The sequence below is a fragment of the Falco punctatus genome, assembly GCF_963210335.1.
Source record: "Falco punctatus genome assembly, chromosome: 7".
NCBI classification, from domain to species: Eukaryota; Metazoa; Chordata; class Aves; order Falconiformes; family Falconidae; genus Falco; species Falco punctatus.
The window spans coordinates 67,004,834-67,020,062 of NC_137587.1; the positions used below are offsets into that span (position 1 = coordinate 67,004,834).

The window sequence follows — 15,229 nt, forward strand, 5'->3', positions numbered from 1 at the left end:
CTGGGAAATAAAATTAGTTTTTATGCTTGTATTTATTATGAAGTATATATTTAGACAATCCGTGCTGCAATTTAGCAGTTTTGAGAGCTTCGGGGAGTTGTTTGAAGTGACTCTTCACTCACCTGCTTATCAAAATCCTCTTCAGAAAGTGCTGCTGGGCTCAGTCTCACTCATTTATTCCCCGCAGCCCTTTGCTTTGCTTTGACTGTCCTCTGGCATCGAGAGCAGCAGCAGGAGGGGAGGACGGGGCTGTTCCTCCGGCCAGCCCCTCGATAAATGCTCTTTTCCCAAAGCAACCTGTCCCGGGGCTGCTGGGGATGGGCTTGGCTTTGCTGATAACGCCAGGGACATGCCAGCTCCTCCAGAGGAGTCCCATGCACTGATCCTCGCTTGCAAGGCAGGTAATTACTTTCAGCAGCAGCTAATTGCCTCTGCATCTCCCACCTGGCATCAAACCCCTCTGCACGCTTAGGTGAGCTTTTAGGGGCACTGAAACCATTTCTGTTACTGTTAAGATGCTCAAAGCATCAACTGCATCAGCTTCCAGCACCTCACGGAGGTGGGAACGTTGGGTTTAACCTCTCTGCCTGAGACACTGAGGCCTGTGCCATCCTGGTTGGTGGATGCTCCTGTGGCTCGGCGCTGCCTGCTCCCGGGAATGCCCATCCTGCCTCAGCCATTGCAGACCACTTTGCAACTGGAAAAGGCTGGAGCGTGGCTTTAATGCGGGGTTTCTGCAAAAAAAGCCACCAGGTAGAGTGATGCTTGTTAGCGCCTGAGGAAGTGGGAAAAGCAATAGCTGAGAAAGAGCCAAGATTGATTGGAAATTAATTTGCACCTCCAAGCACAAGGTGTCGTACCCTCACCCTGGAGGTCTTCATTCAGCCACCTACACAGCTGCCAAAGAGCCACCAGCAGCCCCCAACACCAAGCACACCTCTGCTGATGGCTTAGCCTGAGCTTTACGAGTGGAACAGCACCCTCAGCCCTTGAAAACTGCATTTTGGAAGCTGCTCTTTGAGAGGGGCCAAATTCATCAGCCCCCCGCGTGAAGCGGCGATGCCCTGAGCCACCCTCCACAATCCCCACACTGCAGCTGTGCCCGTGCTGTGGCACAAAGAAAGCACCACTCAGGCTGAACCGCTTGCGCTCATTTATTCTAGCTTTATTTTTCTTGTACAAGTAGCCACAGGCTAAAATCTAAACAGAGCAAACTACAAAAAAACTGGGTTTTATTTTCTTTTTTTTTTATACAGAGCTAACAATCGTAGGATCAGTGGATTTCAAATATCAAGACAGTTCAAAGTAAGAAAGGTAGAAAATAAACAGTAGAAAAGTGCTTTGCAATTTGGGGTTTTAATATTACTCTTAATGGTTGATTCCCAAAGAGGACTGGGACAAAGGTTTAGCATCGTCTTTGTTATTACTTTATTACAAATGTAAAGATATTGCAAGTTTAAATGATGGAAATACGATCAAAGTAAAAATCCCTCTTTCCTTTGTAAGACCCTGCTCCAAAGCCCTGTGAAATCAGGCTTTTCCCTGACGTGCTGGGCTTTGCACCGGCCCCGTCCCTTCTTGTTACACGATGCTGAGGCTCAGGCTGTGCTCTCGGAGGAAACCTGGAGCCGTTTCACTGATTTCCAGTGTTTTATGGTGGGTTTTGGTGCCATGGCCCCACACCAGCAGCACTTGCGGCTGGGGGTGTAACTGTCTCCCTGCCCACAGCTCCAGCCCAAGCACCTTCCCTTTCCTTTCCTTTTTTTTAATTTGGCAGATGAGGGAAATAAATGAGCAGGCATCAAGTTGCTAGATAGGATCTTTAATCTGCCCTCACTGGTGCAGCATGGGGAGGGATAGATTTCCAAATACTGTTTGCACAGATGAAGTAACTAAGTAGCTCCCCCTGCGTTGCTGCCGTTTGTTTTCATAAGCTTTTAATTTCCTTTTGTTTTTAACCAATCTTCCCAGACTTAAGTGCTGTCCGTCAGCTCAGAGAGGGCTCAGACACTGTGCCGATCCCCCTCCCACCCCCGAAATGCCGTGGGATGGTTATCCTGGAGGAGCAACCCCACAGGCAGCAAAAATCTTCCCTTCACCATCCAGAAGCAACAACATGTCGTAGCTTCTCTTCTTTTTTATTGCCAACTTAAAACGTACAGTCCCTGGGTATAATTTTGTGTGGAAGTTTTAAAATTCCCAAACTGGTCCAGCACTTAAATGCATCAGCATCTTTACAAAACAAGGAAGAAGAAAGATACGGTAGACAAATAAATACCTGAATCCAACAGCGTGAAAATACCCTGTCACAGCATAAAACTATTCCCTGTTCAACTAAAGACAATGTGGATACTATCCCTGAGGTAGCAGCCATCTCTGGTAAACTTGAGAGCTCCAAGAATAGGTTGTGCCCATTATGGGTTACAAACAAAACAAAAAAACAGTAAAAATCAGCTTTCGGATACTTTACTCCTTGCTGTAATTTCATCTCACCACAGCCAGAAAAGCAAGAGGGTTTTTTTGGATCTGCCTAGAAAAGGCAGTGAGTTGAATTAGAATTATTTGCTTGGAAAAATACTAGAGGGTGAGATTCCTACCCCAAACAGGGGCGGTTGCCAACGGCTTGCACTGGGTCCAACACAGCCGTTTTATCTCCAGATAAAACTCTCTGACTCCTCCCATCAAGAAAAGGGCGGGGGGGGGGGGGGGGGGGGGGGGGCAGGAAATCTGGCAAGCTGTTGCTGCAGTGTTTGAGGTGTATAAATTCTCAGGGTGAAGGGGGCACGTGCCATTAGCTGATCTCTGGCAGGCGGGTGAGGATGGGTGCAAGGCACCAGTGACGCCGCCTGGGCTGCTCTGGCTGGTGCCATCTGGTCTGGGTACATAAAACGATGCCTGGACCCCGTTGCTACGGCATAGCCCCACGCCTGCACGCCCCGGCCCTGGCCGGTGGGGTTGGTGGCTGCTGGGTTTGCACCATGGCAGCAGAGCTTTGCCTCAAGGCTCAGCAGGGTTTGTGTCCCTCCTGGGATGCTGCCCACGGCATGGGGACACCCTCCCAGCGCAGCAATGCTCCTGTTCACCCAACAGCCTGGCTGAAGCTTGAATTTTCATTTCAAAGGCCGAAGCCTTTGAAGAAGCTTCTGATGACATGAAAATGGTTACGTGCTCGTGGGAGGAGCATTTCTGACACCTGCAAAACAGCATCCAAACCACCAGCAGCACATGGGCTCCTGCAGGCCCATCTACCCAAGCCCAACATGTCTACCCAAGTACAACATGTCTACCCAAGCCCAACCGTGCCCCCAGCACAGAACAGAACTCCAGCGCTTTCCCTCAAGCACAGAGCAGGAGTGTGGATGAACCAAGCACAGACTTGAAGTTGTGCCCCACGCTGAAACCAAGCACAAGCTCCTTTTTTTGGTTCTTTTTTCCTTCTTGTTTTACAGATTAATGGCCAGACATACTCCGGGTGATGTTTTCCCAAGTTTTCAGTCGGCATGGCTTTGCCTCCAGCCCGGCACAGGCACTGATGAGCAGCAAGATGGCCTGTTACATGTCGCTTCTCCAGCTAAGTGACAGCTAGAGGCACTCTACAGCACAAAGCCAGAGTGTGCCGTTGTGAGGGGTTTTTTGCCCAGTTTTGTGGACTTGGGAGGCTTGGATAATTCAGGGAAGACAATGTCCTCCTGCTGGATCTCCAGACTTCAGCCTCATCCCTTTGGGGGCTGACCTGCTGCAACCATCTACATTAGGTCCCAGTGGTACAGATTGACAAGAGCGGAAAAGAAACCCTAAAAAAGAGGAAAAGCTAAACATCTAAAAAATATTCTTTAAAGATTTACATCCATCTTCAGCTGTCTCAAACCAACACACAATTTGCATTGGTTTAAGCCATCGCATTTCTGCATAATGAAAAAAAAAAAAAGAAAAAGCTCTATTCTTGACATACTATCGTATTTCAACTAGTCAAATGGCACAGCATTTCCCTTTAATAAAAGGAAGTAGTGACAAATACTTGTTACTATTACAATATCACAATAATATGATATTAAATTAATAGCATGTTCACAGCTCCAGGAAGTCTGAGCTGAAAGCTAGTCTAAATTCTGTGTTCACTTTGGCAACAGTACTTATTCAATGTGAACGTCGGCATTACACACACACACACACAAAAAGAAAATTAAAAAAAAGCTGAGTGGGAGTGGGCTGGCAGGAGGAGATTGGGTTTTCTGTGATACGAGGTTGTAACTTGAGCCGTTCGGCATCTCCTTCTCCCTCCTGCCCTTTGCAAGCCCCAGCATCCTCAGGCTCCCACGATGGGACGGGCTGTGCTACTGGTCTTGCATGGTGCCACCAGCACTGTCCATGAGCATGGTCCCTTCCCAAGCTGTCTCCAGGTCCACCATCATGCGGGACGGAGCATCTCCCCACAGTAAATGTGAGCAGGAATCGGTCTGACGGCCCATTTAGCCTCTTCGGTGGGTGGAGAAAGGCTATTTGGGGGTTTAACGTGCAAGTTTAACCCTTCAGATTTTTTCTGTCCTGCATGATGTCTACAGGAGGAGGAATTTTAATGGCAGAGGGCTACAAACACCGAGCCATTGCATCTGCTTGGGCCAAGCTGGATGATTTGGTCTCAAAGGACAGAGTCCTGCTCACAGCGAACGCAGCCCAGCCCCAGGGCACAGCACAGGGGAAGAGACATTTGCCATATTGTCCTGTATATCGTATTATTTACACAATTATTGGTAGCATCCCAATCCCACTTGGGAAGGTGATGGGGGATGTTTCTGACACAAGGAACTCTCCCACTGGTACCATTTAAAAAAATACAATTATTACTCTCTTTAAACTTAAACTCATTTCTTTCCTAATTCCTTTCACTTGTCCTTGCAAATATGGTGACATTTGAGTTACCACCATCTATACAAAGAGTTCAAACCGCCACGTTCACCTGGTTTCAACCAACCCACGCGGTAGGGAAAGGGCTGCCCTCTGCCACTGGCTGGCCGACATCCCTGTCCCCTGTGCGTGCCCCAGCTCACCCCATGGACAACGCTGGTCACACACCAACTCACAAGGCTGCAGCACGCCAGGACAACCCGAACCCCGTGGTGGCAGGTTGGCAGTTGGCCCCTGGAGGAGCAGGGAGCGTGCACAAACCCTCTCTTTGGTGTCAGGAGCTCCTCGCACACCCTGGGCGTGGGGAAGGGGTGGCTGCCAGCAGTCCCCAGCATCCTGTGGCGTGGGGGGCCTGCTCTGTGTCACCACCCAGGAGCCTGCCTCTGCTCATCTCTCCCAGGGAAGAGAGCCCCTTTTCAGCTCAGCTCATCCTTTGGATGATCTCCTGCTAGCTGGAAATACACTGGAGGAGCTGGGAGCAGCTCGGTGGCATCTCAAGGGGTTTTGGAAGTGCTGTATCAGTTTCCTTGTAGGTGCTCCTGATGGCAGGATGGGCTTTGAAGGGACAAGATGGTGACATCCAGGTCCTCACCTCCCAGGGGTGTGTTAAGCTGCTTGTGCTGGCATGTGCCATCAATCACCCTGGCCTAGGGAGCGACATGCTGACAGGCATCTGAGCACCCCACACACCCCGCTCCATCCCAAGCGCACCCAGGATGAACCAAGGCAGCCACCACAGTGCCCAAAGAGCAATGGTGCCGGCGAGCCACGGGGCATCCAGCCATGTCTGTGATGGCCCCAACAATCTTTAAAGTAAAAAACCTTGATACAAATCTCTGCCACACAAAATCACACTGAAACCCCGTGACGTGTCTAAAAGTAAAGCTCATAACACTAGTGAAGCATCTTGCTTCGCGCGGGGCTGGGTGGGAGAGGCAGGAATTGGGAGAGAGGAGAGGACACACACACACACACACTCACACCAGTTCCTATCATGCTTGAGGTAGAACATTGCTTTCAAAGGTTTGGAAGTGCTTTAGATGGGAACGACGACAACAAAACCACCAAGGTGGCAGGTACAGAGCGTGACTGCTGAGGTAGGACCAAGCTTGTACTGACCAAGTGCTACGTTACTTGTTTTTTTGAACACGAAGGAAGACGCAGGTATTTCTGCTTCCCAGAAGACATTCATTCCGGTTGAGGTAGGTTCTGAGTTCACTCGGCTTGTCTGTCCAAGTCTTTCAGTAGCCCTCAGGCAGGCATCCTTTGACACACACACTTTTTTTTTTTTTTTTTTTTAACATTTTTTCATATTATTTAGAGTCAATCAGCAAAAAGGTATCCTGAGAAATAGTGAAAGTGTACAAAACCATCAAATCCACGGAGAGACAGCCTTCCTGGGCCTCGATTTTTGGAGTCAAGTTAGGATTTCTCCAAATCCAGTCTTCTGGAAATAAAAAATAGATCCAAAAAGTAGTCTTAAAGCTGCTGATCAGGAAAAAGTCTGGGATGCCAAGAGAAGGACACTCCACCGTATCCCCAGTCTGTCAGAGACAGGAGAGTTTGCCAAACTCTGCCAAGGAGTCTTTTACTTAGCAGCTGCAGGGGAAATCCATCACGACCAGTCTCGATAAAGCCATTGTCAGAAGAAACACACCAAGAGGCCCAAGAGAGGTCAGAACAATAAACTTCAGTTTCCAAAAGGCTGTATACATATATATTTTTATATATATATATAAAAAAATAAAGCAAAACAAAAAAATAACAATCAGACTGTAGAAATCTTCAATTGACCTGAGATTGACAACTCGTAAAGACACCACCAGCCGTGGGTTTGGTTTCTGGTAACTCCTACAAGAGGGTTCAAGTCTTGGCAGTTTTATCCTTCATTGGCAGAACCGTGGTCGGGAGCCAGAGCAGCAGGGCTGCCACTGCGGGGGCTTTTCGGGAGGGGCTCTGGCTGCTCCTCGATGATGCTGAACTCATCCAGAGGGAGCGTGGATATCTGGGTGTCATCCTGGGGGGCCGGCGAGCTGCGAGCTGACTGGAGAGAGAGAAGGCGACAGTGCAGTGACAGTGGCAGGTCACCGATGCTCTTAGATATGTAGCCACATCTGCATTTCCCACGGATGCTCCCATCCCGCTTGACTTACCGTTACACCCTTATCCTGCTGCTCCTGGGATGGGGATGCTGGGAATAACCTCTCCAGCTCGTTCATATCCAGCTGCTTTCCATTCAAGTCCCGGTCATCCCTGTCCCTGCGAGTCACGCCGTTCAGGACAAGGCCTGCGGCACCCCGCTGGCTCCTGGGGATCTGCGGGGTTGACAGCTGCTCCTGCACATTTTTGCACATCAGCAGCCTGAAAAATAAAAGAGATAGAGCCTGAGGGTGAGCAAAGGTGGTGCCTCCCCCTGCTTCCTTCCCCCAAGCCTGCCTTATCCCTGTGCTACATTCCTTCACTCCTTAAATCCCTCCTTTAAAGTCACGTCTCTTCCCCTCCTCATGAAAGGGCTTTTGCTTTACAGGGAGGGTCAAGGCTTGCCAGAGCAGCAAGAGTGGCGCTCCTGGGAACTACCAGGTCTCTTGATGGGGACTGGAGCTGATCTGGAGTATTTGGAGAAGCCCGTTGGGTCCACATGTCTGGGAGGGAGGCAGGAGCTGTGCCACGAACAGCGCCCAGTGTTCACAGGAGCCAGGCTGCACAAGCTCATGCTGCGGGATGCGTGTCCTGAGATGTGCATGGGGAACAGTCCGTCATCACTGTGTGATGTGTGAGAACCCTGCAGGGACACCCACAAAGCATTAGGGACCGCTGTCCCACGTGAGTAGCGGCACGAGCAACCCTCACCTTCCTCTGTACCCAAACATGAGGAAGAGGATGCAGAAGATTATGCACGTGACGCCAATGTGGATCCCAATGATGATGCCCGTGGTGGAGGTTTTATTGTTCTGCTTGTCCTTCATGCAGTCGCACGGGGAATTCAGCACTGCCAGAAGAAAAGGGGAGAGGGGAGTCAGTGGTGCCATTTCCCTATTGCTCCTCTGTCACAGCACTATCCAAACTAGCCGGCTGTAACAAGGCTTTTACCATCCCATACCAGGTTAACTTCAATAAGTAGCTCCTGCGCCGTGCCCCAGCACAGCCACCAATCCCCCACAAGGTTTCAACAGTTCATCTACTCTCTGTGCTGTTTCTTCATCCCCTTCAGGCCAGCCCACCCTACTTCTTGCCTCTCCTACATGTGGGGTGCTCTCCCTCCTCCCTCTGCTTTTTCTGGGTCTCTCTTCATCCAGTGTGCCTCTTCCACACCCCTTAGAGCTATTTAACTACTTAGCAGGAACCAGCCACAGCTGCACATTATCTATGTCAGCCAACCTGCTGCCCCTGAAGCCATCCCACAGCTGTATGTTATCAATGTTAATTAACCTGCCTTCATTTCTCTACACTCCTCTAGCTTTTGGGAAGTCCAGAGCTAAAGTTGGAATCTGGGTAGTGCTGGGAGCTGTGTGTGGGGAAGAGGAGAGCAGGGTGGGGGGCCAGGAGGGTCACTGCCTGCCAAAGCAGCTCCCCTGCTCCTGGAACCCCAGGAAGGCAGTCCCAGCAAGCGTAGGGCTGGAAGGTCTGTAGAGAGCCAGCCCCGTTACCCAGGCTGCTGTTATTAGACACAACTAATGAACAAAAAAGACTCTGATGTTAATTTTTGCAATTAATGAGGTGGGAGGTGAGAGGTGGCCACCATGCCTGAGCAGGCTGATACCTGATGGTAAGCACCATGTACGCAGATACCAGCAAGATTAGTAGTTACTCCAGCACAGACTGAGAAGTAATAACTATCTCTTGAAGATATTCCCACTGGAAGGCTTAAAAGGCATCCAAGAGCAGCAGGATGGTTTTTACACATAGATGAATATGAAAGGTGTGATCACTTAGAGATTTCCTCTAGAGGTTTCTCCTTTTCTGCCACATAATGCAGTGCTCATGCTCTGCAGCCCTTCTCCTTTCCAAAGCCACATGTCCTCCCTTCCTGGTGCCAGTGAGAGTCAAAATATCCAGGAGAGCGGAGATGCTCAGTGCATCAAGTCTCACCCGAGGATGGCAGCTCTCAGCCTATGCACAGAGCTGTTCAGGTTTGTTCATGTTCATGGCCTCACCTCTGGCTCAAGATTAGGGGACAAAACTGGCAATTATAGGAACATTTTCTTTTGACCCTTAGTGAAAAGTCATCAGGTTGGACTGGCCAACAGGGCTGGTGCCATGTGGCAGAGAAACCACCTCTACCAGTACCAGGTGGTCCCAGCCCCACAGAGGTTTGCTTCATCATTATTTGTGCTGCTGAAACTAAATGAGTAGCTGAAGGGGAGATGGGGCGTAGAGCTGTGTGTGTCTGGGGCATGTGTCTAGCCTCGCCACCTTCCTGCAAACCGGTTTTCACAAACCACCACCAAGACTGACATCCCGTCTCACCTGTCCTCTCCACAGTTTCCCTCAAGGACACAAAGCGGACAGTTGAATTTCCATCCCCATGCTGGTTATAGGCAAGGAGCTTGACTTCATACACCACTGATGCATCTGTTTTGAGGGAGACACAAGAAGAGCATTTCAGGGTTAATCATTAGCGTTACCTCCCGGAGTGATGCCTATTTAGAAAATGCACATCTTGCCAAATACACAAAAGATGCTGCAAGCAAGCACCTGTTCCTGGGAAAGCACCTCAAAACCCTGGGGAGAGCTGCAGCACCTCTCATTTAGTGGCTGTGCAACACATCCAAGCTCTCTCATGCTAATCGCAACAGACCTTCGCAGGGTTGAGAAGGGACATGGATCAAGCTGCCACCATACTCACCCAGGTGGGTAATGTTGTACGCTGTTACATTGCTGGGCAGTAGCACTGGACCTGTGTACTGGGAGAGGTGGACCTTGCGGTAATAAAGCTTGAAGCCTTCATTCTGGCCCAGTTTGATGGAGGGCTCCCATGTAGCCTGCACGGCGGTGCTGTTAATGACTTTAATAAAGAGGGATGGCATGGCTGGGACTGAAACAGAGAGAGAAAGACAGTGGGTTGCATGTGCTTTTCTAGTTTGCATGGTGAGAAATTCCCCAGCAGCCTTTCCCTGTGGTCGCTGTGCCAAAGAACGTGCTAGATGAGATACTGAGAAAAATCAGATCAGCCCAGATCCTGGTTTAACAGCTTTGAACTTCTTCAGGGAGCTGTAGGAGTGTCCAAGGGTTTTCTCTGCTCAGTTCAGCAAGCAAAGAGGCTACTTTTACACTCCATTGCAATCTGATGCTCAGCTCTGTCGGGTCAGGGCAGGAATGCAGTGACTTTGGCAATGCATTCCCAAACTCCACTTTGTTGCCCTCGCCCTGAGGGTAGCGAGGACCTTTCAGAGTGATTAATCCCCCAGGGAGGAAGGAACCAGAAGGGATGGAGGTGGAGACATCCATCTTAAAAACATGCTAGGTACCTGCACTGACTTGCAGGGTGCGTGGCAGCTTGCTCTCCCCACTGGCTTTAAGGAGGGAGGTTTGTGATTCTGTGCTGGGGGCTGAGGAGAGAAGGGGGGCATCTTCGTTAACAGCCCTAAATAGCTGAGATCTCTGCACAGCTGTGGCTGGCTTGTTTTGGTAGGCAGGCACTTACCTGGCCTTAGGGGCGCATGGGGGTTTAGCTGGGAAGATGTCCCTGCTCCTGCCCGGTGTCACCAAGGCCTGATTCAAAGTCCACCAGGATGCCTTTTGCTCCAGTCAATGCCCCAAACCCCTGCCCTCATTCTCGGGGTGTGCTGCAGCGTCGAGGGTGTCACCAGCCATTCCCTCCCCTGGTCCCCAAAAAGCTGCCTGGTCCCATCCTGCCCCATCAGCCCAGGCTGAAAGGCAAAAATATTTGCAAACCAAAGCCAATTTCGTGCTGCAGATACCTGGGTTCTCCAAAGGTGGTTCTGCACCAAACCCTGCCCCGGCGCCCTGTGCAGTGCTGGGGCACACAGGACCACGCTAGCCCCAAGCCTCTTCCTTCCCCTCTCCCTCCCTTTCTCATACACTGAGCACACCAAGGCAGAGATGTGTCTCGGCAGGACATTTCACTGATGACTTTTTTTCCAGCTCATTTCCACAAAACACCCCCAGGCCAAATGCTCCCATCAGTTCCACAGCCTTTGGCACCATTCAAAAGGTGCAAAACACCAGGCGCTGCAGGGTCTGCCCTGCCCAGGGCTCTGCTCCAGCACTGGGAGGGAGAAGGGCTTCTGGGCACTGCTGTACCAGGCAGCCAGCTCAGCTCAGTGACACCCTGCAGCAAAATTATCCAGCAGAACAGCCCCGCTTCTCCAGCAGCCTCTGGACTTTGAAATAGCGCTGTTTTTCCAAGCCCACATGACTACAAGCTGAAAAGTTCCCAAATATAAGGATTGCTGGGCTTGCATTAGACTGATGCTGCTTCTTGTCTTTGTTTTTCCCCAAAGGGTCTCTAAAGGATGAGCAGTGCAAACCTGGCCTTTGGCAGAGTTCAGCACAGGCACTGAGTGAGCAATGGTGAAAAGCGGATGAAATGTGGCCGTGTCAGTCTATGACTGGTGAGAGCTAAAAAGGGCATTTCCTCAATTTAATAGTAAAAGCAAAATCACACAGCACAATGGTTTGCCCTTTTATAGGCACTGAGAGCTTGAGCTTTTCCGTGAGATTAAGGGGAAGGAAAGACATGTCTCCGCTGAGCAGGAGGGTCTGGGCAGTCCTGTCTCTTCCCAAAGTGATGCCCTCCTTCAGGTTGCAGAGGCTTTGCCCGATACCCTCCGAATAAGCATGGGGAGAGGAACAAGTCCCTGCTGACTGGCGAGCATCTCCACACAGATTCAGAAGGAAAGACTGAGAACCAGGTGTCTTGGGTCAGGTTAATGAGATCCCATCTTGCCTGAGTGCTGCCAATGGGAAAAAATGGCTGGAAGTACTTCTTCTTGCTAGGATTTATTCTGATGTGCATGTCATTGATGGGAAGGCTGTACATAGCAACTTCTGGGTGCAAAACACAGTAAATTCTATTTATACCAGAATGTACCGCTCTTCCAAAGGCTCCACGTTTTTGCACTCCAATTAAACACTCTTTCTAATTCTTCCAGTTCCCTCTAGGGCAAAATTAGGAATTGTCTGGATCCCCCCTCTGAGAAGTTGGACCCTTGCTTAAAGCATCATTTTCCAAATCGGTGAAAACGCCACAGAAAGGGAAATCGCATTATCCCATGGACAAATAAACACTGATGTGGGCCATCCTGATTTGTGAAGAGTTGGCTTTATTTTATGGTTGCAGAGCCTTACATTTAATAAAAACCACAAGAATATCTCTCCTTCAAAGTATGGAATATATAGTATTTATTCAAATTTTGAGTATATATATGTATAATATTGATTATATGTATGCACTCGCAGAATGCATGTGCTGTTTATAATGTTATTACACAAATAAGTGTATACAGATGGAGTATATCTCTGTGTGTGTATAAATGTATGTACACACACCAGTGTATAGGTGCTTCACAGAAGTATATATAAGACATAATATGGATCTGCTATAAGTGAGGCATCTCCCTCATGCTAAGGGCTGGGATACTTGTTTTCCTCTTCCGTGCTGTTTGGAATTTTCCCCAGGTCATTTCAACTTTCTTCTTGAAGGCGTCTTTAGCCGAAGATGACTAAAGGAACAGTCTTCATCCTAGAGAAATGTCAAAAAGTCCTGGAGAAAACCCTAAAAAGCATTAAAAGACAAGAACAAGGAGTGTGTGCTGCTTAATGAAGCAGAGAGAGTTTGAGATTTAAAATACCACAGCATTTGTGAAATGGCGTGAGGGAGAATGACGGGGGGAGATGGGAGGACCTTCCTAGTGAGAAAGGTTTATGGAGGACAAGGTTCACTTGGGTAGTTTCTCTACACTTTTCCCTTCTACTTTCCATCCAAAATTATTACCGGCACAAAGGAAGGAGCATGGTGCTTCTAGAAAGCATTGGAGGTTTCAGCCAAGCGCATTCTCAGCATATTCCTAGCCCTGAAAAGCTGACCTCCCTGAGCCAAAAGCTGCCCTGCTCCTCAGCACCTTCACCATATTCCTGCTCCAGACAATACCAGTATAACATGGTCACTCAGACCAGTCTCCAGCTGGCAGCATATCTGCTGACCACTCCGACAAGCACTGCCCTGGCTCCGCCAAGCTGTCCCTGCCTGCCAGATTCACCCCCTGTGCCCTTTCCATGCCAGGCTAGACATGTCAGTGCGGTGACGTGGGGTCCTGCCACCATGGGGCTTCACACACATCTCTGCACATCTCACGTGTGTTGCGCTGAGGCAGGATGAAAACGCCGAGACACAGCATGTCGTGGAAATCCCATCCCTTTTGGAGGCTGTTAGCACAGATCCAGGGGCTCCCCGAGGCCAGGGAAGTCACCTTGGGAAGGCACAGGGTGAAATGGCTTGGCTGTGAGAAGAGTCAGATCTGCAATGAAACCTTAATTTGGTAACAAAAGCCACTGGATCCTGGCTCTCTGACCCCCTCTCTCCTCTGTGAGCAGAAGGCAACAGGCAACCAAGTGAAGCAAAGCTAGAACTGGGGGTTTTCAATCTCTTCTTATCTTCCTACAGGGCAAACACAAGCTGGGGTTGGGTGATCTTAACCAAGCCAGCTTGTCCTGAACATGGACAAGCTCCATCCTGAACACGGAGCTAACTGCTGAAGCTTTGTTACACAGGACAAGCCTTTTTTAAAGGATAGCAGAGCAGGACAGCGATGCCTTGAAACTTCAGACAGCCAGGAAATTTATGATCCCATTACCAGATACCTAACTATTCCTGTCGTGATTGAAGGCAATAATGACAAAAACTCCTCTCTCGCTTGACCCGGACTTCTGCAGAAACACCCAGCTCCATGAAGCATGGCTGGCTTATAGCTCCAGTAGCTGAACTCAGAGCATTGGGTCAAAGCGTTTCAAGTTTTGCCTTAGTCCATCCTTCTGTCTCTAAACTGGAAGGAAAAACAAACTCCAGGGATGACTGATTCCCTGTGGACTACCAAGGAAAATAAATTTGCAGGGTTAACAACCCAGCAGGGTGAGGATTTATTGGCGTTGTTGTTTAAATGCTGTAGTAAACATCTGCAAGGGCTGAAAACAGAATGCAAACTGGATCCCCCAACTGGAAGTCAACACACTCTTCCATTTGATTCTAAATAACATCCTCACACCCAAGGTCCTCTCTGCTGCAAATTCGTAATTATTGAGTGCTCGTGAGATTGATGCAACGCTCCTAAGAAATTTGTCTCCATATATGAGACGAGCCAAGATTCAGAGGTGCTGGAGAGGTACGTGAGCCTCTAGGAAAACATTCCTAAAATGCTGGCTGAGAGATCACACTGGGGCTCTAGTTTCTGTCTGGTGTCTCTGCAAGGGTCCTGCATTACAGCACCCACTTTCTTACTGGGGAAGCTAACTGGTGGCCACATCTGGGAGGCCAAGTCAGAGGAAAAGCCTTGGAGATTGCTCTAACTGAAACGGAAGGCTGCTCCAAGGCAGGGATTTGTAGGTCAGGACAGCTCAGTGTGATTTTCCAGGGTAGAGCAGAAAAAACCCCAAATTTATAAAAGTGTGGCACCTATCAAGTAAAAGCTGTGAGTACCAGGGCTGCTGGAGGATGCTGAGATGCTGCTTGAGCAGGAAATCTGCATTCAGCAAGCAATTTAGGAAAAGCCCAGGGCAGCTGCAACGCACGAGACCAGGCAGACTTCCACTCACCCCCTGCTACAACATCAGCTGTGAGAGGCAATGCCGCATTTAAGTCAATCAGTCGACTCCCATGTAATGATACAAGTGAGTTTTACACAATATCCCAGAGCATGAGCAAGAGCAGGAACAAGGAGCATCAACACCACAAGCTGTGTGCCAAAGCGCTCTGGAGTGGGTATTGGGGTGACTCGTGCTGCTGCTACACACAGTGGGTTTCAGCATCTGACGGTCCAAGTGCAAAGTGTTCCTTACCTTCTCCCAGCGTGCTCACCACTGTGACTTCTGAGGCTTTGCTGGCACCCCGAGAGGTGTAAGCCTTTATATAAAAGCTATAGCTGGTCGAGGGCTCTAAATCAGTCACTAGCTGCTGGAAGGTGCTCTTGCTAACAGTCTCCTGATACTCCATCTCTACAGGATCTGAAGTGCAAAGAAAGAGAGAACAGAGTGACGTTAGGCTTTGCAGAGACCAAAGAGACTAAACAGATGTTGCAAGTAGTAACTTTGGTCACTAAGGAGGATGAGTATCTACCCACATCCTTTTCTGCTTACATTTCTGTGTGCA

At 49.4% G+C, this 15,229-nt stretch overlaps 1 protein-coding gene across 1 annotated transcript in view; it reads right to left on the reverse strand.

The window, feature by feature from the left end:
• Positions 1-2,701: 2,701 nt before the first annotated feature.
• The window catches only part of IGDCC3 (immunoglobulin superfamily DCC subclass member 3), a 112,651-nt gene continuing 100,123 nt past the window's right edge, over positions 2,702-15,229 (reverse strand). Inside the window, exons 10-15 of the mRNA XM_080396891.1 lie at positions 14,920-15,084; positions 9,752-9,940; positions 9,373-9,477; positions 7,756-7,894; positions 7,059-7,266; positions 2,702-6,949 (exon numbers count right to left, since the gene is read on the reverse strand). Coding sequence (XP_080253017.1) covers positions 6,785-6,949; positions 7,059-7,266; positions 7,756-7,894; positions 9,373-9,477; positions 9,752-9,940; positions 14,920-15,084 — 971 coding nt within the window. The 3' untranslated portion in view covers positions 2,702-6,784. The remainder of the gene's footprint in view (positions 6,950-7,058; positions 7,267-7,755; positions 7,895-9,372; positions 9,478-9,751; positions 9,941-14,919; positions 15,085-15,229) is intronic.